At 37.7% G+C, this 23,740-nt stretch overlaps 1 protein-coding gene across 2 annotated transcripts in view; it reads right to left on the bottom strand.

Moving 5' to 3' along the window:
* LOC107859009 (vacuolar protein sorting-associated protein 54, chloroplastic) overlaps window positions 1–23,740 on the bottom strand; it is a 33,623-nt gene that overhangs the window by 1,723 nt on the left and 8,160 nt on the right. Inside the window, exons 2-18 of one of the 2 annotated variants that reach the window (XM_016703857.2) lie at window positions 21,964–22,026; window positions 21,514–21,593; window positions 20,691–20,808; window positions 19,058–19,132; window positions 12,992–13,148; window positions 12,682–12,770; window positions 10,252–10,508; window positions 9,137–9,308; window positions 8,940–9,023; window positions 8,595–8,861; window positions 8,442–8,527; window positions 7,922–8,075; window positions 7,158–7,239; window positions 5,439–5,518; window positions 3,365–3,526; window positions 2,133–2,200; window positions 340–420 (exon numbers count right to left, since the gene is read on the bottom strand). In XM_016703857.2, coding sequence (XP_016559343.2) covers window positions 340–420; window positions 2,133–2,200; window positions 3,365–3,526; window positions 5,439–5,518; window positions 7,158–7,239; window positions 7,922–8,075; window positions 8,442–8,527; window positions 8,595–8,861; window positions 8,940–9,023; window positions 9,137–9,308; window positions 10,252–10,508; window positions 12,682–12,770; window positions 12,992–13,148; window positions 19,058–19,132; window positions 20,691–20,808; window positions 21,514–21,593; window positions 21,964–22,026 — 2,075 coding nt within the window. Of the gene's footprint in view, window positions 1–339; window positions 421–2,132; window positions 2,201–3,364; window positions 3,527–5,438; window positions 5,519–7,157; window positions 7,248–7,921; window positions 8,076–8,441; window positions 8,528–8,594; window positions 8,862–8,939; window positions 9,024–9,136; window positions 9,309–10,251; window positions 10,509–12,681; window positions 12,771–12,991; window positions 13,149–19,057; window positions 19,133–20,690; window positions 20,809–21,513; window positions 21,594–21,963; window positions 22,027–23,740 lie in introns of those variants that run through there. The other variant, XM_047406638.1, reaches the window with a different exon arrangement.

Consider the following 23,740-nt stretch of genomic DNA (forward strand, 5'->3'; position numbering starts at 1 on the left):
AATCACCTCGCCCCAGTACTTCTTAAGGTCGCTAACCAATGTCAGTAATTGATGATTACACAATTCGAACAATTTCGAATTTATCTCAAATAAACAAAGAATAAACCCTTAATTCATTACATAGGATTATAGAAACATCAAATACGCATGGTCTAATATGGAACATATTTTTTATACTAGCACAAAACTATTGTTTGATAAGCAAAGCAAGCACTATAGGAAGTTCAAAATGAGGAATAGCCCTTGGGAAAAGAAAATGATAATTCATCAAATGACACTGCAGTACATTAATGTGTCTGAGCAAAAAAGTTCGTTTTATACACTAAATTGTAGCCACACCTTTTTTTAGCTTGTGGGCTGCTAATATCCAAGTGCAAGAACGCTTCTGAAATTTGAGAATGGAAGAAAATAACCACTTGCCTGCAAGTACCACACTCATTTTAAATAAGAATTGATACACCACATGTTAATTATGGCAAGGGATGTATATGGAAAATTACTTCCTGCCAGCACTCAATATACGAGTAACAACATTCACAACAAAATAAAAACAAGGAAACTCTTACGAAAAAAATTAACATACGCTAAGGAAAAAACAACCACCACAACATTGATAAATGCTTCTAATGAAAATAAAAAATGGATTTAGAGAGAAAATCCTTGAAGGGGAGCCTTGCCATAACTAATAACTGATAAAGTGAATGTTATGTGACCTGGAGGTCATGGGTTCGAGCTGTGGAAATAGCGTCTTACAGAAATGCAGGGTAAAGCTGCGTGCAATAGACCCTCGTGATCCTTTTTAGAGAGAGAGAGAGAGAGAGAGAGAGAGAGTGTCCTCCCTAGAAGAAAGAAAATTTAATGCTCAATCTTACAAGGATGTTGACTTCACCAATACTGATCCTAGATGGTGAATGCAGGATCCCATGTTCAAATTAAGCCATAAACATGCACATGGAAAAAATGAGTTCTTAGTGAAGAACTTGGTCAGGAGGTTAAGAAGAAGGTATAATCCTGAGAGCTGATTGTATCTTCGTCCATGAGTGTTAAAATTTTATATGAATATTAAGGGGATAAATAACCAAACACAAGGGCCATCATCAAGGTGGGAATCAAATAATTTGGGTGGAGGAGGGCAGGTGAAATTAGTGTGCCTTCACGAAACAAAGATGGAGGTAATGACATAAATACTTAGGTGTGTATGGAGGAGATGGGTTAATCATGACGTGAATCCTACGACAGCGACAGAGACTGCTGGAGGCATTTTACTTTCATTAGATGAGAGGAAGTGGGAGGGTAAGGAGGTAAGGAAGGGCGAATTCATCATTGGGCTCAGTTTAGAAACTAATTGAACGAAGTAGAATGGGCTTGGTGGAAGCATATGAGCCGATGCGGGAGCGGTCAAAGGTGTTAAGAGGTAACTTTAACACCATAAGGTCCCCAAGGAAAGGTTGGGACGTAAGGTTGTGACAAGGGCAATGGAGGACTTCTTGGATTTTATCGATAACCATTTTCTTATTGATCTTCCATTAACAGGGGTAAGATTCACCTGGACCGGAGAGGAGATTCCACATTAAAGTTAAGAATAGAAAGACTTTTTTATATCTGCCAAGGAAAAAGCTGTTAGATGATTTGCAAGTTCCATTGCCTAGGTTGATCTATCATCATTGGCCCACTATGGCTGAGGAAGAAAAGGAAGAAACTTGTGTGCCCCTTTCACGTTCAAGAATATGTAGCTTAAGGCACCAGATTTTGGAGATGAGAGTCAACAACTGCCGGATTCCGTGGCACCAGATTTTTTGGTAGACTGCTAGCGTACAGAGACTTCCCCAGCATCAATAAAATTATTTACCTTATCAACGAAAACAATATTAATAGCACTATAACAACAATAACAATAGCAATAACAACATCTCTAGCAATAATAATAACAATAGTAACAAGACACCAAAAAGAGTATGCAGAGATAAAGCTTCAGGTATCAATGTCCAGCAAATATACATGTAACAGCTTAAAATTGAAGAAAGGAAAGGATGAAGCTGAAACAATAAAAGATTGTGCTGAGTTCCCCAAAAAGACTACGGCTCTTTTGCTCTCTGCCCAGGACAAATTCAGGAAATGTTTTAAAAGTTCACCTGAAAATAGCTTGAACATCTAACTCATGCAGGGTTCTAGATAAGACACGTTGAAGAAGGCCAACTTCCTTCAAACAGATTAAGAAAATAAATCAGTTAGATACAAGTTCCTGTAGTAGTAACGGTTCATATAATGTTGGAAGAAGAACTGCCATAAGAAGCAACATTAGAAAGTAACTTGCATGCAACACTATTTAGAGAAACAAAGTAAAATTGTAACCACCAGACTAAGATGAGAAACATCAAGAGTAACAATTGAAAACAAGAGCAAACTTGCATAGGCTTTAAATTGCATCAAATATCAGAGAAATGTCATATCTGATATTAGTTCAGTAACTCAGCAATCACAGGTGCCTGTAAATTTCAGACAGGGTTTGAACTTTTAGTCATTGATATTTCAGTTCAATCATAACTGTCAATTGACAAGCCCTGGGCTTTTACAATCAAGAAGGGTTGGGGTAAAACATGGCAAGTTGCACCACTGTGTGTGTCTATGCCTTTTTCCTTTATTTTGTAAGGTAAATAATTTTATAGAGAATAGAAAGAACTCCTGCATACAAGCAGCATCTCATCTGGTTTATATATATATGGAAGAAAAGAAACATTATAGCACTTAAAGAGAGAAGATGATACATAAGTTAAAAGAATTTGATACGACACTTTGGTCCCAAGGGAGAAGTATTAGTGCGCATTGTTGTGTTGTTAGATGCATTGGAAGATCTAATCTTATTTAGCTTGTATCTTTCTTAAAATTGGTACCTGTATGACTATGGTAGCTTAATTATTGTTCAGACCCAGATCCAAGGCAAGTGAATGCAGTCACTACCCGCAGTGGTAGAGAGTGAGGAGCTTGTACTGAAGAAAGTGGTGCGAAAGACTGTAAACTGAATATGAGCAAGCGGGGCCCGAAAAGGAGGTAAAAGTTTACTGATTCATTGGCATGTTCACACAGAAAGCATTTGTTGCACAAAAAGGGACCTTTTTTTGCAAGTTGTCATGGATTAAATGAGCCTTGCCAGTCAAATATTGCGTGGAAGCATTTTCATCATTTTACGTTTCCGGAAAATGATGTCACAAATTGACATTATATTTTCATTGAGTGCCAATTGAAGTGGCTGCGACCTCATCCTCATTCCATCCCTTTTCTCACTCAAGGACACAAGCATAGGGAAGAGGTGGAACAAAAATGGGGAGCAAGAATCAGGCTTACTTTACTACTTTATAACTTGTACCTTAGTGATAGAACGAGCAAACTGACTTGGCTGTGTATCAGAATCTTCCGGCCTATTCCAACTCTCAACAATCTGTGGCAACCCGCGGAGGTGGACCAGCAACCTTTCCCTCATTATCTGCACCAACTTTGAGTGTATCTCATCTCGGTGCACCTTATAGTCCTGAATTTCATGCAAGGATCTAGAGTTAAAACAATATTTCCCTATCAAAACCTTGGATTATGATAGTCCAATAATCTCAGCAGTCAGCACAGATAGCTTTTGGATTGAGGTCCACAACCTAATATTGATTGATTTATATAGAACTAGCAACCATATATGTTCTTCTATGTTTATAGAGTAGAAATGGGGAAAGGACAAAATGCAATTGTCATATGAGAGAGAAAGGAATAAATTTCAGGAAATATGAGAAACTGTTTAACATGAAAAATAGCATGTATTATTACTGGAAAATGCCTGGTCGGGGATAAATGGAAGCCCATTGCTATTAGAGCAAGTCTATTACTGAAACAGGCTACACCAACAAGGTAGAGGTTGAATACTTTTGAGGCCAAAAAACTAAAACAAGATATTTCTGCGCATTCTTTTAATCATTTTCTTTTGATAATCGTGATGTCAGGGCCAGCTTGCGCCCACCTCGACTAATTCCACGGGATACCTGTCACCTCCCACCAGCATCAGGTACCAAGTAACTCTATCCACAAAGACTAGAACAAATGAAAAGAAATCACCTAGTGTATGTCATTGTTGGGAATTGAACCCGAGACCTCATGGTGTTCAACCCACTTTATTGAACCGCTAGGCCACACCTTTGGTACACAACAAGGGCAACAACAACAATCACATCAACATCATACACAGCATATTCCCACATAGTGGGTTCTGAGGAAGATAAAGTGTACGCGGACCATACCACTACCTCAGGTGAAGTGGTGAAGTAGTTGTTTCCGATTGACCCTCAGCTCAGGACAGGAGGTAACAGTATAACAAACAAAAAACAAAAAAGCATATAAACTAATACAGTATGCAAAATAAACTAACATTGCTAGCTAATACAAGAAACAATACAACCTCAAGATAATACTATAAACTATCTCTTTGAAATCGTAGACGTCACCTAAACACCACGAACAAGAAACTCCAGCCGCAACAAAGTACTCTTCCCCACTGTTACAAACGCACTGTTAACTCCCTAACTCTCTACCCTAATCCGCGTCCTCCACACCTTCCTCCGTAAGCTCTAACTGCTCCATATCATGCCTAATTACCTCCCTCCAATATCTCTTCGGCCTACCTCTACCCCTCCTAAAACCATCCATAGCCAGCCTCTCACACCTCCGTACTGGAGCATTCGAGTCCCTCCTTATCACCTGCCCAAACCAACATAACCTCACTTCTCGCATCTTGTCCTCCCCCGAAGCCACTTCCACCTTCTCCCGAATAATCTCATTCCTAATCCTATCTCTCCTGGTAAAGGGCCACACCCTTGGGTGCACTCTTTTTTTTAATCTACTTTTTAGTTTTGGCCAAAAGATATTCCAAGCCTGAAACAACAGAAAGGTGAAGGGTCACACGATCCTCCATTTCATTCCTAAGTGTTTGCATTTATCAATAATTGTAAGTCATGACAGCTTATAAGATGCATTCCTGTGATATATAAACAAGGAAGAAACTAATCACAACCACCTCTCTCTGTACAAGTGCCTACTGGCTACTAAAAATGGTGCAAGAGTTCATGAACTTCTGCTTCTATTTTTGGCTTCCACTGAATCTTATAACAGCTTCAACTCGATATGGTCAATCGGGAGACATCCATTGAGTGATTTTCAAAAGATTACCAAATTGAATACAGTTTCTCTTTTCTTCACAACACATCTTGTGAGTACTGGCATGAAAAATATTCACAGCATAAATAACAGATACACAGACAGGGAAGGAAACACCTATTTTGAAAAAGAGAATGCTTCACGAAAAAAAAATTGTCTGATATAGACCAAGAAAAGAAATATATGCATTCAGTTAGAAGTGGAGTTACGCAAAATGCACCAACAATAACATATAAAGATTTCAATACCTGTGCTACACGATCAACTTCCAGAATCAGCAGTCCCTTGCGCGTCTCAGGTACTTTAAGGAACAGAATCCTCTTGAGTTCTTAGACAAATACAGAATTTGTCAAGAAAAAAATTGAGCTCTAAAATCAAAAGGTAACTTAAATTAAGGTATCTCTGGCTCATTTTCATGGATGAGTATGCTGAGACTTTTATGTAAGCTGCTTATAGATCCATATTATGCATGTATCGACCAATACTGCCTAAGGTAACTACTCAAATGAAGGTTCCTTATGCCGACACTATATCAACAAATTTAGTTTATTAGTCAAACATTCTTGGTCTTTACTTTCAGATAAAGAAATTTATTGAGTGGCAGTAGTAGTAGCATGATTTTTTTAGTCCTATCTAAGATTTATATGTCAGTAGAAAATATAGAGAACTTCTAATACTTATTATTAATAGTAATAGTAGTATCAACAACAATAACAATACGTAATAGAAGTTTTCTCTATTTTCTACTGACATAGAAATCCCAGATAGAACTAAAGACTCCTAGAAAAAATAAGACCTAATTAAAATATAGTAATGTGACTAAAATATTATCTCAACTAATAGATATTGCCCATTATAGATCATTTTTTTATTGCACCTCAAGTATAATCCAAGATATAAGTATGTCTTTCAAGATAACTTCTTCCCATGTGATTTTATGTCTACCTCATCTTCTTTTAAACTTTCAATCACCAAAATTTCGTTTTTGCAGCTACAGACTGGTGCATCTAGAGGTAACACAGGACATAGCCAAACCATCTCAAGCTACCAAATCTCATTTATCCTCGATGTGTGCCACTTGTACCTCCCAGATCATCTCTAATCTTGTTTGTATGCACTCAATCTTAGCATGTGCATCCCAGCGCGACATTCATCTTGTGGATGTGTTGCCCTCTGGCGGTCTAACATTCACACACATTTAACATTGCATATCTTATAAATGCTCCATAGAACTTCCCTTTTCACTTCAGTAGATATTCTTTTATCGCAAAACACCCTACTAGCACTTCTCTAATTCAAACGCTGTAACATCTTTATATCATACTATTCTTTTTGATAATGAATAAAAAATTATACTATTCTCCAGGGATAATAAACCTAGATATCTAAATTATTTGCATCTAGGCATAACATTCCCATTGACCCCCGTCTTAACTGCACTCTTCTTATGTTGACTTAACATGCAGTGCATATATGCAGTATTACACTTCTACTTATATTTTATTTTCTGATGAAGAAATCTTGCTTCTACTTATCTTAAAACTATGTTGCTCCGATTCTTCAAAAATTTTAACAGGTGCATATCGGATTCTCCAAAAATAGTGTATTATTTGGAGAATCCGAAACAGGTGCCGCATCTAAAATGAAGAGTCAGCCCAACTTAGCTTGAAGCCCTTACTCTCTAGAGTGCTTTTCATAACTCAAGTTTTTGGTCAATGCCCTTTGCTTGTTTCATCAATTCGCAAAATATAGTCACATGATTTTCCCATTGAATTCTAACCCTGAATGGTAGATCGAAAACTACACAATAGTAACCTTAGCATGGTGTTACTTAAGAAGAATGTCCAAGCATGAATTTTATTGTCTCTTCAGCCACTTACATGGATAAATAGACTAGGAATTGGACAATATGTGGAGCCAAATAATCAAGACACTTCATAACTGATTATCTTCTCATCATTACATACCGGGAATTATGGTGTATGTGAAACTGATGACTTGACTTGCCAAGGCCAAGTGTTTAGAAGTAATAGACTTCAAACCTGAAACCTGTAAAACTTACCCCAATTAAGGCACAAGGTTATTGCATCCATATCAACTAGGGAACAAACGTTGGGACGTCGGTAAGAAATGAAACTAATAAAGTCAATTAAAAATCAGTAGTAAACTACAACTACATTTGCCTTCCAATTTTTAACAACATTACATGAATAAATCTTTTGATGCCCAAACATCTACCACCAGACATTTTCTGGCAAGTTTATCACCTAAAAAATCTAATTATTCCAAACCTCTTCGATCATTTTTTTCAAATCCTTTCTCACCTCATTTTCCAGGGTACTTGGATGGTCGCTAATAAAAGGAGGGCCAGAACATATAAAGCGCAGTATTAATGGCAGGAGCGGCATGCTTTACCTACTGGTTAGGCATAACCCAGTAGCCAGTAGCTTTGGCTCAACCCCCATATTTGTGTTAAAAAATCATTTCATATGTCTAAATAATCTTTTCAAAACCCATAAGTTAAAAATTCTGGCACCTCCTCTAATTAAGGGATAAAGACAGTTAAACTTCTATATTGTGTCTGGTTCATGGGATAAAGGGGGATCGAAATCAAGAACATATTGGTGGCTTTAGTACCTTTGGCATACTAGCTTTTGTTAAAAAATATTGTATACCAAAAAGAAAACAACAATTATCTAGAGAAAATATAATCAAGAAAACCAAAACAGACCTGCATTGCTCCAGCACCAAGGACAAGCTGACAAGTTCTTGTATTGAACAACTTCAGGATTTCGACAACACGGTGAACGACTTCTGAAGATAGGCCCGGCAAACTATTATTCATCTCAATAAACTCCGACAATATCTTTACCAAAATCAAGCCGCTGAAACACAACAGGAGAATTGTCATCTTTGAAGGGTGAATTTAATGTAAGAAAAAGGAAAACTATTGGATCGAATCCCATGTAAAAAGTTCCAAGAATGATTAACAAGTTTTGTTATCTGAAAAATTCTCTTTTCTGTTTTATAGGAAACAGAAAATGCAACATGTAGAGGCAGCCAAGAAAAATTCACATAAGAAATAGCTTTAAATCAGCAGTCTTGAGCACTTATGCGACCAAGCGACCAAGAGCGGAGAAAAGAAGGCATTGAGAAAAACCAACAGAAAAAATGAACAAAATTAATAAGAGAGTACCAGCTCCACTGAAAAAGAACAGAAGAAAACTTCATCAATAAAAGGGATAACTAACCAGTTCACCATATGATACCCAACCCCTCTGAAGAAAAGCAGTCTAGTTGAAGATCTTCCACGCTCTCTTGAGTTAGTTTCATTGCTCTGAAGAATTAGTTTCGAAATCAGTACAGGCGCTTTCAGTTTGCCAGCTGAATCATGAAGTACTAACCTGTGTTGTACTTTCCGAACGTGGAACAGAAACAGTATGTTCTGCATTTTGTGATATCTTTGGAAGTCTAGCTTCTGTCATAGGGGAACCATCAATGCTCAGGACCATCTTGGGGCTGCTTGGTGCAATATCAGCTGAAACCTCATCAGCAAGTTCACGGGTCTCAGATTCTGAGCAGAACAATGATGTAACAATTGCCTGGAACTCATCAGGGACATCAATCTCTGCCCAGTTTTCCTGGTCAAGAATAGCCCTCATCTTTGCCATCTGAATCACCAGCAACACATTCAGACTATAAAGACAAGAAGAAAAGACAGACAAAGCTCAACTGGAGAACAAACTAACCCTAGATTCATGTTGGAAATCAATAAAGGCCTTGGCCTGTGATTGCAATGTTCCCCGAATACTATAACCCAATCTTCCACCAATCTGTATACATTGGCAAAACAGGCATCAATTGAAATACAGATACAGAACCAGTACAGTATGTATTTTACCAAAAAGAAAAAGAAAAAAAAAACAACAACAATAGAGCATTTCACCTTTTCAGTGGCAGTCATAAATTCTTGAGTGATGTTATATATATTTATAAACTCCTGCAACCTCAATCTAGAATGGATAGGAGAACGCACTCCAAGGATCTTTGCCCATCTGCCATGAGCAGCATCACAAGCTGCAAAAACGGCTTCTGCATTCTCTCTCAATACATCAGCTCTGTCAAAGAAAAATAGAATGGGATAACAACAACAACATACCCAGTGAAATCCCACCTAGTGGGGTCTGGGGAGGGTAAAATGTACGCAGTCCATACCACTACCTCCAAAGAATAGAATGGGATAAACATTAATAAATTCTTTAAATACAACTTATGCAGATGCTAAAAATAGAAGCCAACAATTGAAACAAAAGACACAGCATTTTGCCCTTTACTGATCAGAATGTGAAACCTTTTGCCACTTTTAGTAAAAGTTCTAATATGCAATTACCGAAACCAGCATTCAAGATTCAAATATTCTTGCTAAGCAGCTTTGTTTAAACCAACCACTTTAAAAAACTCAACCAGAAATAGATCTTTTCTAGTCAAGTTAGAGAAAGTAAAATTTAAAACTCAACATTGTTTCTTCTTTCCCCTAACCCATGCAAAAAGGCACCCAGAACAGACAAAATCTCTCATCATTCACCTAATTTTCTTTTCAGTACAGTCCTGACGTTTTAACAGCAGAGGCTTGTAAAATGTAACAGTCCGTGTATTAGGGTTAAGTCTGAACTCATCTTATGCTTGTGGTTAGACCCGGATTATCTAAGTTGTGAGATTTGGGGTAAATTACTATTCCTATTTGAAGGTACTCGCGTCTAGGTTCCGAAATTTCCAAGCGATCGCCAATCTGAGCCTTGCACAAAAAGTTATGTACATTTTACTAGAGTCAAGCATAGAAATTTGCTCAAGTGTTCAGGGGGGAATGGGGGGTGTGACACACTGGCCATTGCACCCAACCTCGACGCGATGCCCATCGCGCCCAAGTTACGGTGGAGGTTGTGTCACAACCAAAGTGGTTGAGGAGGAAAAATTGTTCCAAGTGTTGGTCAGGAGATTCTGGTAAATAAAGACAAATCCAAAAGACAAAAAATAAAAGAAGGGATCAGGAATGTGAATAACCTGAAATTTCTCGATAAAGTTGATGACGTTGTACCATCATTTCCTTTCCCATGAGCAGAAGAGACCTTGACAGAGTTCCTTTGCACAGAAAGTTGCAGCGAGGAATTTACCTGATCATCGGTTTCAAGAGCTGTTTCAGAAGCCGCTGCTCCAAGTGTAATTGCAGCAGCAACAGAGTCAGCAGCGTAATGGCCATCAAGATGGCACAAAATCCACTCAATGGCTTTTTTAACTTCGGATGCCTGTGCTAAGTGTGCCTGCATTCACTAAAAGAAAAATATCAAGTTATATCATACCAAAATTAGATGGAACAAAGCAATTGGTACGATAATTGTACAAAGCAATTTTTCCTGACAGCTGCAGATGGGTAACCAATTATTCCAGCCAAACCACGAATCCAGATCAAAACTATCTCCATTTGGTTGTGCATGCAACATTTCTCGTGCTTGATAAAAAACTAATTTTGTGGCTCTGATGCTGGTGGAGAGTTTTGGATTGGCCTGATAGTGTTAGATGAGAACAGCAAGTACTGACACCCCAGAGAAAGTAAGGTATTCATTGAAGGAGTTGGAAGTAGATAAAAATGAAAGGTGCCCTCAATGGCACATAAATTTGGCTTCTCATCTTTAGTTTAACACGTTTTATTTTGTTTCAACTATTCAAAACCAACTTAACACGTTTTAATAGTAAGAATATTAGTGCCCCACCAAATGAATCACTTGTCAGATGATAACTGAAGTTTGGAAGAGATATCCAGCACCAGGAGTGTACTGGATATGTACATCACAAAGAGGGGCAAAAACTCACTTCCTTTACAATTCCTACAATGAACTCGAGGAAATCTAACATAGTATCTACTTCATGTGCATCCACCAAATGAATATTTAATAACAACAACCTAGCCAGTATATCAAATGAATATTTAACAGAAAACCAAAAAAGATAATATAGAATTTGTTAACAATGTAAAACCCAAGAAGGATAACTGTGGTTGGTAGAAATTAAGGAATTTAAAATTATATGGCACTAAAATCTGAAACGAGAAACCATATACACTACAACAGCCTACAATAACTAGTAATATTTCATCACTGAGATTATGAACCTTGTTCCGTAAGTATGATAAATCTTGTGTAATAATTACATGCAGAACAAATAGCCCTATATCTCTTCATACTCTTATAGCCAAAAGCAATACTGCAGTGGAAAGGAAAAAGATCTCAGAAAGCAGGTTATCAGCAGAGTAGCAGCATCCACAGAATGAAAACTTATCTGCCATGCAAATCAATTTATTGAAATTCAATAACTAAGGGTTCAGGACACAACTGAGACCATGATCTAAGCAACTAATACATGATCTGAGCGTAAGGCTCAAATCAGATGAATCCCATCAAATAGTGCAGATTCATGACAAGGCTTAAATCAGTTGACAAATATTAAGGCTCAGCGAATTTGATATTAAAAGAAAGATTTGTTTTCTACCAAAAAAGAAGAGAACATCCAAAGAAACAGATTTGAGGCATGTCTGGAATACGGGAGAAAAAAAAAATTGATGAAAATGGTCTGCAAAGATTAGAAAGAGGTTTTATTGACCACAAAAGTAGTGCATGTAACATTGACCAAATGGTTTAGCCATGGCTTTTGACCAAAAATGTTCCCCTAACTTGAAGCAAGACATCAGTGTTACCTACTTACCTTTGAGCATTTCCTGAAAGAGGAGAAGTATGAAAAGATCTTAAATGTCATAGCTTTGGCTCCATAGGAAAAGGGCTACAGGACACTAAGGGATTTTCAACATCAACCTCTTTCTGGTGGGATAGGGCATCAAGAAAGGTGTGTTCTATAAACTCTTAAGACTTATCCAAAAAGGAGTAAATTTATTTTCAAATAAACCTGAAGAAGTTCGGCTCAAAAGCTCGTGAGCTTGGATCTACTAATATATATTAACCTAAGCCTTATTGTCCTGTTGGGTGCTTAAGCTATCAAAATGATGAGCATCTAAGTGGTAGTTCAGACACAAGCTTGATTAGGCTTTTATTGGATTCAAAATAACAGATTTGGCAAAATCTAAAGCTTGAATATGAACAATGAACCTGAAAGATCATAAGCTTGGCTTGCTTATTTGATCCTGACTTATCCCTTGCACATTGTGTGGTATCAATCAACCAATCAAGTAGGCCACAATTCCCAACTAGTTGAATCAACCATATGAATCCTCTATATCCTTTCCGTCTATTCATGTCCATTTTTCCTAATTTAGGCATATTAGAGGTCAATTAAACAGAAATATCCTAGATCTTCCACTAATCCCTACATCAACATACAAATCCTTTTTTTCATTAATTTCTCAAAGGGAAAAAAGGAAAGTAATATATCGTGATAGCAGCTTAATCCCGGTTGAACAGAAAGGTACAGTGAGGTACACATTACCTGCACTATCAGGAAAACAGCCTTCAAAAGATGAACAAAACATTCAGGCGACAGGCTTCTTAATCTACTGGCAAGGGATGAGCTTCCACCTGAGTCAGCATATACGTGATATCAGGAACTATAGCATGAAATCTACCAGCCCACTCCTTTGCATGAACGATGAAGTTGCATCACCAATCCTAGCCATCTTTTACAACATTCTAGTTTCTAATTACAAGATAAAGGAAGAAGAAAGGAACCAATATTTTGCACACCAAATTCATTTGCATCTGAAGCTCAATGAGATGTGAACCTAATAGTATAAACCCACCATCAGCATCAACTGCTCGTTCTCCTGCAACAAAATCTGAATCCACAGGTTGGGCACCAAGCACCCGTAGCAGTTCTTCAACTGCCATCTTAATGGCGGTTTTCATATCAGCCGTAAGAGTGTCACGGTATATTCTCAATACAGCAGGGAGTTTTGCCTGGATATTAAAACAGTCAAACATGACCAAACATTTTACTACAAACATTATAGAAATTCCCAACACTCTAAAAATGTTAATGGAAAACATATATGTAGACTTTGCAACTATAGAAAAACCCAGAATAAAATTTGTTTCATTTGGCATAAATTGCATCCAGATTGGAACCGATGCTTAGTCAAGTTGATGACCAACAATTAGTCAATCACAAGAGAACAGAAAGAAATGACACACAAAGAAATGGAACAAAAGAAGGGATTGAAGTCCTCCTCTCTCTATTCACTAATAACTATTTCCTAGATCTTCTTCAGCTCAGCCACGTTCCTCCTCCATTATTCTTCTAAACTAAAGTACTTCATCACTGTGAGAATTAATGGAGAAAATTATTATTGAATTGTGTTTACATAATTACATCAAGACCCTATTTATAGACACTATAGTACAATCCCTTTCCAAGTAGGATTTTATATACTATTCCTATTTCTACTCATATTCTAACACTCTCCCCTCAGGCTGGTGCATACAAATCATATGCACCTAGCTTGTTACAAATGTAGGGACTTAGTGAAGATATCTGCAAGTTGATCACTTGACTTCACAAATTTTGTAACAATATCTCCCGAGAGTATCTTTTCTCTGACAAAGTGACAATCAATCTCTATGTGTTTCACAAATTTTGTAACAATATCTCCCGAGAGTATCTTTTCTCTGACAAAGTGACAATCAATCTCTATGTGTTTAGTCCTCTCATGAAACACTGGATTTGATGCGATATGAAGGGCTGCTTGATTATCACACACAAGTTTCATCTTACCGGTTTCTCCAAATTTTAATTCTCTCAGTCAATATTCTGCTTCTACACTAGATCGAGCAACCACACTATGTTTCTTACTCTTCCAAGACACCAAATTATCTCCTACTAAAACACAATATCCGGAGGTAGAACATCCATCAGAGGGTGATCCTGCCCAATCAGCATCTGTGTATCCAATGATATGCTTGTGACCTTGATCCTCAAAAATAGTCCTTTACCTGGAGCTGACTTTATATATCGCAGAATACGAACAACTGCATCCCAATGACTATCACAGGGGAAGTCATAAACTGACTTACAACACTCATAGGAAAGAATATGTCAGGTCTAGTCACGGTGAAATAATTCAACTTTCCAACCAACCGCCTATACCTTTCAGGATCACTGAGTGGCTCTCCCTGTCCTGGTAAAAGTTTAGCATTTGGATCCATAGGAGTGTCAATGGGTCTACATCCCATCATTCCTATCTCCTCAAGAATGTCTAAGGAATACTTGTGTTGAGAAATAACAATACCTGATCTGGGCTAAGCAACCTCAATACCTAAAAAATATTTCAGCCTGCCGAGGTCTTTGGTCTGAAAATGCTGAAAGAGATGTTGCTTCAATTTAGTGATACCATCTTCATCATTGTCGGTGATAACGATATCATCAACATAAACCACTAGATAAATACACAAATTTGGTTGAGAATGTCGATAAAACACTGAGTGATCAGCTCCACTACGAATCATGCTAAACTACTGAATTACTGTGCTGAATTTTCCAAACCAAGCTCAAGGAGACTATTTCAGACTATAGAGTGACCTGCGCAATCGACATACAAGGCTAGTAGACTCCCCAGGGCAACAAAACCAGGTGGTTGCTCCATATAGATTTTTTCCTCTAGATCACCATGCAGAAAAGCATTCTTAATATCCACCTGATAAAGCGGCCAATGACGAACTGCAGCAATGGATAGGAAAAGACGGACATATGCTATTTTAGCCACTAGAGAGAAAGTCGAACTATAATCAAGCACAAATATTTGCGAGTATCCTTTGGCAACAAAGCGAGCCTTAAGCCGATCAACCTGACCGTCTGGACCAACTTTAACTGCATAAACCCAATGGCAACCAACAGTAAATTTACCTGCAGGAAGAGAAACAAGCTCCCAAGTACCACTCGCATGTAAAGCAAACATCTCATCTATCATAGCCTGCTTCCATCCATGCTTCCATCCTGAATGAGAAAATGTTTCACCTATAGTCTTAGGAACGGAAATAGAGGACAAAAATGATACAAAAGCATAATGGGGTGATGATAAACGATGATAACTCAAGAAAGTATAGTGTGGATTAGCATTACGAGTGGAACACATACCTTTTGAAGTGCAACTGATTGGCTAGGAGAAGGCAAGTCCGCAGTAGGAGCAGCGTCCGACGCATGACATGAATCATCTGGGACTAATGGTAGACGCGGACGACGATGATAAGTCAGAAGTGGTGGCACTGCAACAGGAGACGTAGAAGTAACCGTTGATTCCTTAAAGGTTGGTTCGAGTAAGTCTGGAGATAATGGTAAGATCTCAGAGATATCAGGATGATCAGAAGATATATAGTAAGGTCGAGATTCAAAAAATTGACATCGGCAGACATAAAGTAGCGACGAAGATCCGGCGAATAACAACGATACCCTTTTTGAACTCGAGAGTAACCAAGGAAGACACTTGAGAGCACGAGGGGCTAATTTATCTTTTCCGGGGGCTAAGTTATGAACAAAGCATGTGCTCCCAAAGACACGAGGGGGGATAGAGTAGAGATGTGACTGTGGAAACAATATAGAATGGGGAACCTTATTCTGAATGGAAGATGATGGCATTCTATTAATTAGATAACAAGATATGAGGACTGCATCGCCCCAAAATTGCAGCGGAACATGGAATTCAATGAGAAGAGTGCGAGTAGTCTCAAGAAAATGCCTATTTTTCCTTTCTGTTGTACCATTCTGCTGAGGGGTGTACGAATAAGATGTCTGGTGAACAATTCCTTGATGAGTCAGAAACTCCTGAAACTGAGAGGATAAGTATTCTAAGGCATTCACTACGAAAAGTACAAATAGAAACACCAAATTGAGTTTGTATTTCAACACAAAAAGTTTTGAATATAGAAAATATCTCAGAACGATCTTTCATTAAGAAAACCCAAGCACATCTTGAAAAATCATCAATGAAACTAACAAAATAACGAAAACCTAAAGGTGAACTGACTCTACTAGGACCCCAAACATCAGAATATACTAATGAGAAAATAGACTCAGAACGACTCCCAATACTACGTGGGAAAGTAGCATGGGTGTGTTTCCCAAGTTGACATGACTCACAATCTAATGTGGATAAACTAGACAAACTACGCACCATCTTTTGTAGCTTGGATAGACTCGGATGTCCCAAACGTTTGTGAATTAGGTCTGGAGGGTCTGTAGCGGAGCATGCTATAAGGGAATTTGAAGAGATAAGATGGTAAAGGCCTTGTGATTTATGTCTTGCGCCAATCATCTATCCCGTACTGCGGTCCTGTATTAGAAAAGAGTCATCGAAAAAAGTTATGCTACAATTAAGGGCACGTGTCAAACGACTAACAAATGCAAGATTAAAAGGACAACCAAGGACATAAAGAACAGAGTCTAGAGTGACAGAAGATAGGGGTTTGGCTTGTTCAATTCCTTTTGGTTCTGTTCGGATCCCATTGGCTAAAGTAATAGCAGGAAGAGATTGTGAATAAACAATATCAGACAAAATTGATTTGTTACCAGAAATATGATCAGAAGCACCCGAGTCCACAACCCATGATCCAAGAGTACTAGACTGTGAAACACAAGCAAAAGGATTACCAGCAACAGAAGCAGAAGCATCAGGCTGGGCAACTGAGACTACTTGTGGAGATGTCTCCTTACTTGCTCGATACTGAAGGAACTCATCATATTTTGTTTGGGCAATACGAGCATTACTGGATGGTCGATTAGGCTGTGGAGATGTCTGCTTACTTGCTCGATTCCGAAGGAACTCATTATATTCCTTTACAGCAATAGGATCATAATTGGGTGGTGGACCATGCAAACTATGACATATATCCCGAGTATGTCCAACTTTATGACAATAACTACACTTCGATAGAGATTTTCCAGAACGACCTCCTCCTCGCCGATTTTCCATAGGCTGATATGTTCGTTTTTCCAAGGTTAGAGATGCAAGAATAAAAGAGTCAACAGTGGATGATGAAACTACTTTGTGACTGGGAGGCACGGCAAGACGAAGCAGACGAGAGAATAACCCATCAATTGTAGGAACCGTAGGACTAGCTAAGATCTGATCACATACGGCATCATGGTCAGTAGAAATCCAACAAGTGTAAGAACTAAAAACAACATATGTCTGTGCTCTTGTTGTTTTTCCACATCCGCAGTGACGGGCATCAATGTATCAAATTCTTCCATGACTGTTTGTACTTGTCCCAAGTAAGTAGACATCGGATTCTTGTTTCTTCAAGTTGGTCATTCGAGATATCACATCATAAAAACGAGATATGTCATTAGTGTATAAAGCACGAGCTTTTTCCAAACTAAATAACACGTATGGAATGGACGAAACAAGGGCATCAACTTGGAATCAATAGATCGTCATAAGAGACTACATAATTGAGCGTCAACTTTCTCCCATTGCTCTTTCGCTTTCGCATCTTCCGCGCTAGATTTAGCCTTTTCATCTACCACAATAGCCTTGTTCTTTAAGTGATCTTGGACACCTTGACCTTTGCACCACAATTCAACCGAGGAATAGATCGGCGACCCCAGAGGAATAGATCATGCCCAAAAGACATCTTGGTAATTTGACTTGAAAACCCCAAGAAACAGTTGTTGAATCTGAAAACAGTTACCAACGGAGTCGGAATAGATCGGCGACCCCAACGGAAAAAAGAACTTAAAAAATCAAACGAAGATGGTCTCACACGTCGGCGCGTGACGAGATCTCGCCGGAATTTTAGGATTCCGACTGGCGCGTGGCGGCGCATGGATGGTAATATTCCAGCGGTTTTGGTCGGGTTTTTGTCGCCTGATCTTTCCGATCCTCTTGGTGGTGGTGTATTTTTCACACAACCCAAACAACAACAACAACAAACCCAGTGTATTCCCACCTAGTGGGGTCTGGGGGGGTAAGATGTACGCAGTCCATACCTCTACCTCTGAAGAAGTAGAAAGGCTATTTCCGATAGACCCCCAAAATAAAATATGACCCAAATCAGTCACCGAAATTGACGCACAGTGACTGAGTTATTTTTTTCTGATGTTTCTCACCAACGCTCTGATACCATGTGAGAATTAATGGAGAAACATATTATTAAATTGTGTATTTACAAAATTACATTAAGACCCTATTTATAGACACTATAGTACAATCCTTTTCCAAGTAGGATTTTTATATACTATTCTTATTTCTACTCATATCCTAACAATAACTAATTAAGACAATCTTCGCCAACACTTGTTATTTCCACATAATATATACTCCATTTAGCATTGTACCACCGCTGCAAGTGATTAGAACTTGTTATTCCCACATAATATATACTCCATTTAGCATTGTACCACCGCTGCAAGTGATTAGACCATGGCCAGCCCATTACATCAGATCTTATACACACAAAAGTGAAGAATTTGGAATAAAACCAATGTCAACCCAAATATTTTTCACTGAGAATGATAAAATCAATGCCAAGCCAAATTTTCTTGACAAGATACTGTTCTATTTGGATAAAGACATGCCTAACCTCGATACTTCAGCTCTTAAAATTATTCATTTCTTGATTTTCAATAAGGAGCATAATCCCATCCAAGCTACATACATTTTAGCTCGAATAGTACTATTCACCTAACTCTGAGATGGAGTGATTCTGCATCTCATTGAGGGTGTTTTGTTTTCTATTCGCCAGAGAGCATGATATCAACATGATAAGGAATTCAGCAATCACCATTTACCACCCAAACAAAATCATTATGTCATCAATACTACATAAAACAAGTGAATAACAATGTTACTCAGTGAAAAAAAAGAGATACTCACGGTTCTAAGTAACCCAATAACAAAAGGAAGTAACCGGTCTCGCAAATTACAGGTTTCTTCTTCATCCAATTTAACCTGCAATACATAACGTCGATGTTCAGATGACATGATAACAAAGTTCATAGATACAGTTAACTAAAGGGTGATTAAAAAGGAACAAGAAAGAAATTCTCTCAACGATTAGAACATTGAGCAACATAAATTACATTCAGAATCAAGAATGGAACTTATTGCCATATCAGCAGAAAAATATATAATCCAAGACCAACCAGAAGAAGATACAACTTGAAAGATTCAAACACTTAAAATATTGTCCGTCAGCTTCCTAGCCCTTCAAAACCTAGTTTCATGAACCAAACAGGACAGATACCACGAAGGCGCTAACAGGATAACTTCCACACCAGACAAGTGCCACAACTCAGATCTATGCAAAGAAGATAGCAGAGAATAATTTGTTACTCTAACGTTTTTCATTAGACAATATGGTGAATTGGTGGTAGAACTCGGAACATTACTTAACCACATTAAACCACAAGCCATTGATGGCAAACAGGTTATCATGCATCAATGCTGCTTTGTCATTTTCAGCTTTAGAGACTTCATCATCCTTAGTTATCGTTGATCTGTCCACCTTCCTCCACGTAAATGGAAATGGCCTACTTCAAGTAGTATAAACCTCTTATCCCCTTTCTTCCTACTTCATAGTTCTTTCCCCCCCTTTGTTTCAAGACTGAGGTTGAAAAAAAGCACTAGTTTGAAGGACTCCGAAGATGAAGAAAACTAAACTCATCCAAACGAAAGGAAAGTTGCAGTAAAAGAGAATGACTGAAGTTGGATGCAACAATGGCAATAGCTAATGAATAGAATGACTGAAGCTGGATGCAACATGGCAATAGCTAATGATACAGAAGCCATTGTTGACATTTTGAGTTCATTACACAACTTGTAATGAGAATTTCATCGGTAAATAATTTCCAGCAGTTTTGATGCTCTTTAATACAATACCCTTCACCCATCAGAAAAACAAAATGAGAATGAATGAGGAGTTGGGGTTGGCAAAGATAAATAGGGAACTATTACTCTTGCAACCCATAATTTTGAATGAGGAGTTGGGCTTGGCAAAGATAAATAGGGAACTATTGCATTTGCAAAATCATAATTTTGCAGGTGTAGTAAGGTTATATAGGTTTTCAATTCTTACAGTGGACAAGGGCTTTATAGAAGACATCCTGAAAACATAGTTTAGGCAAGAACTGTATTGTGGAGGATAAATTAGAAAAAACCACCAGCTATTTAAACGAAACAACGCTTACATCCCTTCACATTTCAAGAGCCTGCAAAGGTGCTTGCTACTAGGTAAAGCAAACATTTTCATGAAAAACGTCCTGCTGATAGTCTGAATACCAAAGTACCAGTACCCAGAAAAAACTTCTTAAAGTTTAAACTCAATATTGTGTTCAAATCACCTTTCAAACAGGTGATATACACAGAGTAAAGCTGTTTTTTCATTTAAACTGTCCAGGGCCAGTATTTTCTCCAAAAGTGTGGCAACTTTCTCAATTTGATTTGTACACTGCTAATATCTAAAACCAGGTATGTTTATCAGTATACAAGTACATAAAAACATGCTTACTTCATGGCCTTCTCCATTTATGGATATTGTTGCCTGCGCTTTAAATTTTGATGTAATTGAAGCATCCACGTCGCCAGTATCGTGTATAGATATACGCACAAATTCTGCTGAAAGAATGCTACAAGACTGGATCCGGTAAGTTACAAAATATTGTACTAAAGTTTACTTTGAGATACAGTGGTAATATAGATTCAAAGTTCAGAAGATGTATTAAAGGAAATATAAAAAGTGGACCACTGCTTCAGTAGATTGGTAAATTTTGCTGCCAAAACGTGGAATACAACTCGCAATCAATAGACTGGATGGAATTAGCAACAAACTATTGCACTCAATAGTTATGCCCTAAGGATAGGTAATTTAGCTAATTAGATAAATCTTGCATGTTAGTTGTTATAGTTTGGTCGAACAAACTCAAGAATGGAAACAAAAACATGAAATGAATTACTTCTTTTTGCTATACCAGAAAACGGTTTATACCCCCCGTATAGAACTTACGGAATAAGTATCATACAACCCATAATCATCCAAGAAACCCAAACAATCATCTATGCAAACTGGACACTTTGGTTAGTCCTTTTAGCAAAAAAAAAAAACAAAGAAACAACTAACTTAGGTCACTCCATAATACACATGAGATAATAGTTAGATCTGAATGTTCTCATTCATCCAACAGAATCAGAAATGGGTAATACTAGCACAAAGCCTCAATAAAGATATTAGCAGACATTAGCCATCACATTTTGATACAGCAAACGAAACAGTGTTTAAGCTTTAATTCTAATGTGAATGAAAATACAGAAAAATCCAATCCAAATCATCTAACCTGTTAATGGAATCAATTGAAGCAGCTAAGTGGTCACGAACATGACGAAAACAATGTAGACCAGCTAACTCATCTCCATCCTGTTAAGCATGAATTAACATCGACACTGCAGTAAGTACAAAGATCATGACAGCTTCATCTTCTATAATAGATTTTGCCACATACAATCTATATAGTTGATAGCTGTGCCAAATATTTGTCATTGAAGCAAATGATATACTTGAAGCATATTAACCAAATAGATCTATTTATCCAAAAGAAAAACATATTAACCAAATCACAAAATAGTTCGCTATTTCGAACTTCAAGTAACAGAAAGGGATAGCAACCAGTTTAACCTCAATGAACACAAAGGCTGATCAAGGTAAAATCTAGTCAGGTGGTGTTCAACACCAAGAAGAAACTAAGAATCAAAAATGAGCGGAGAAATAAAAAGACTTTTCTACATACCAATAAATGTTGTAAATCATCTATAACATCTAAAGCTCCGGCACAATCTGCAGATGAAACAAGCTGCATAAAATATGTGAATATGTGTCAGATATTAACCATTCAATAAACCTGTAATTTTTAACTTTTTTTTTTTTTTTAAAAAAGGTAACACTTGTATATATATCCAAAAATCAGACCTGCCATAAACGCTTAACTTTCAAACAATAGATATTGTTAATATATAATAAAAACAAACACAGTAAGGTCTGAAACATCAATTTTTTTTTTAGACAAAGGTAACTTTATATTCGCAAAAAACTCATCAGCCAACAAATGACGAGGTGGGAACTTACAACCCACAGGGGGCAGAGGGCATCCCCAATAATATAGAGGAACTTTATATTTTTCCTATGAAGTCAACTAAAACATCTACTTTCCCCACCATAACCTATTTACACTAAAAACAAAGAATATGCCGCATGCATTTGGTTGGTCATCTTCAGCATTACAAAAAATTAGACAAAAAATTAGAGTAGACGAGTGATCTATAAACTGCTCTGCTTCTGGCAACTTCAAATCCAGGATCCTTCCATTTATCTTAGCAATCTTTAGCATATTGTTAAGTCCCTCCATTCCTATAATAAATAAGAAAGGGGACAAAGAGTCCCCTTATCTTAATCCCTCTGTGAGCACTAGAAAAGCTTTCTGGAGCCCCATTAATAAGAATGGAAAATTTCACAGTTGATATACAAAATTTTATTTGATAAGGAGTTGATATACAAACTTTTATTTGATAGTGAGGTTGAAATTCCAATTCACATGATCATAAGCTTTCTCTTTTTTTTTCTTTGAAAAGGGTAACTTCTATTTCATATCCAAAAAAAGACTCAGCACCATCAAGCAGGTGCTAAGGCGAAACGCTTAAATCACAAAATAGGACTATAAGGGATCCTATGTACAACTGCTAGCTTACAAATTGTCAAAGAAATCTACAAAAACTGATATCTCCCCATTAGATCGGTTTACACCAAAAATATAAAAGATTGAAGCAATTCATCTTAATTTTGTGGATGGGATTGCTTTTGTTCTCAAAATGTCTGAGGTTCTGCTCTGTCCATACTGTCCACCAAATACATGCTGGAATTCTCTAACACCAGTCCTCCTCTGCCCCTCTTCTTCAAATACTCTTACAATTCTTCAGAAGTTCCAGAGTAGTTCTTGGCATTGCCCAATTCACCCCAAAATACCAATGGACATTTGCCAAAAATTTGTAGTCGTCTCACAATGCAGGAAGAGATGCTCATTGTTTTCAGCTTCCGGCCCACACAATAGACATGTTGAGCAAATCTGAAGACCTCTTTTTTTATCTCTACCAGTGTTGTGAAAGCGTTGAAGTGCTCGCTTTAAGCGCCAAGCGAAGCGGAGCAACAGAGGGTCACTTTTTTGACCTAAAGCGATGGAGCGAGAAAAAGGCGCACGCTTCATGCCCAGAAGCGAGAAGCGACGAAGCGGAAAAGGAGAGGAAAAGGTCGCTTAACCGCTATTTAAGGTTTTTTTAGGGTTTGGTTTATTCTAATTTAAACCCTTAAGTGACTTCTTCAACTGTGGAACTGCTGCTGCTACTGGTATGCGACTACTTCTTCTTCTATCTTTCTCTTCTTCTTCTCTGTTTCTTCTTTTTCTTCTCTGTTCACTGCTCTGTTTTTTTCCTCTTCCTCTTCTCTATTACTCTTTTTCTTCTCTGTTCTTCGCTGCTCTATTTTTTTCCCGCTTCTTCTTATTCTCTGTTTTTCTT

This window comes from Capsicum annuum, chromosome 2 (genome assembly GCF_002878395.1).
Source record: "Capsicum annuum cultivar UCD-10X-F1 chromosome 2, UCD10Xv1.1, whole genome shotgun sequence".
Lineage (NCBI taxonomy): Eukaryota > Viridiplantae > Streptophyta > Magnoliopsida > Solanales > Solanaceae > Capsicum > Capsicum annuum.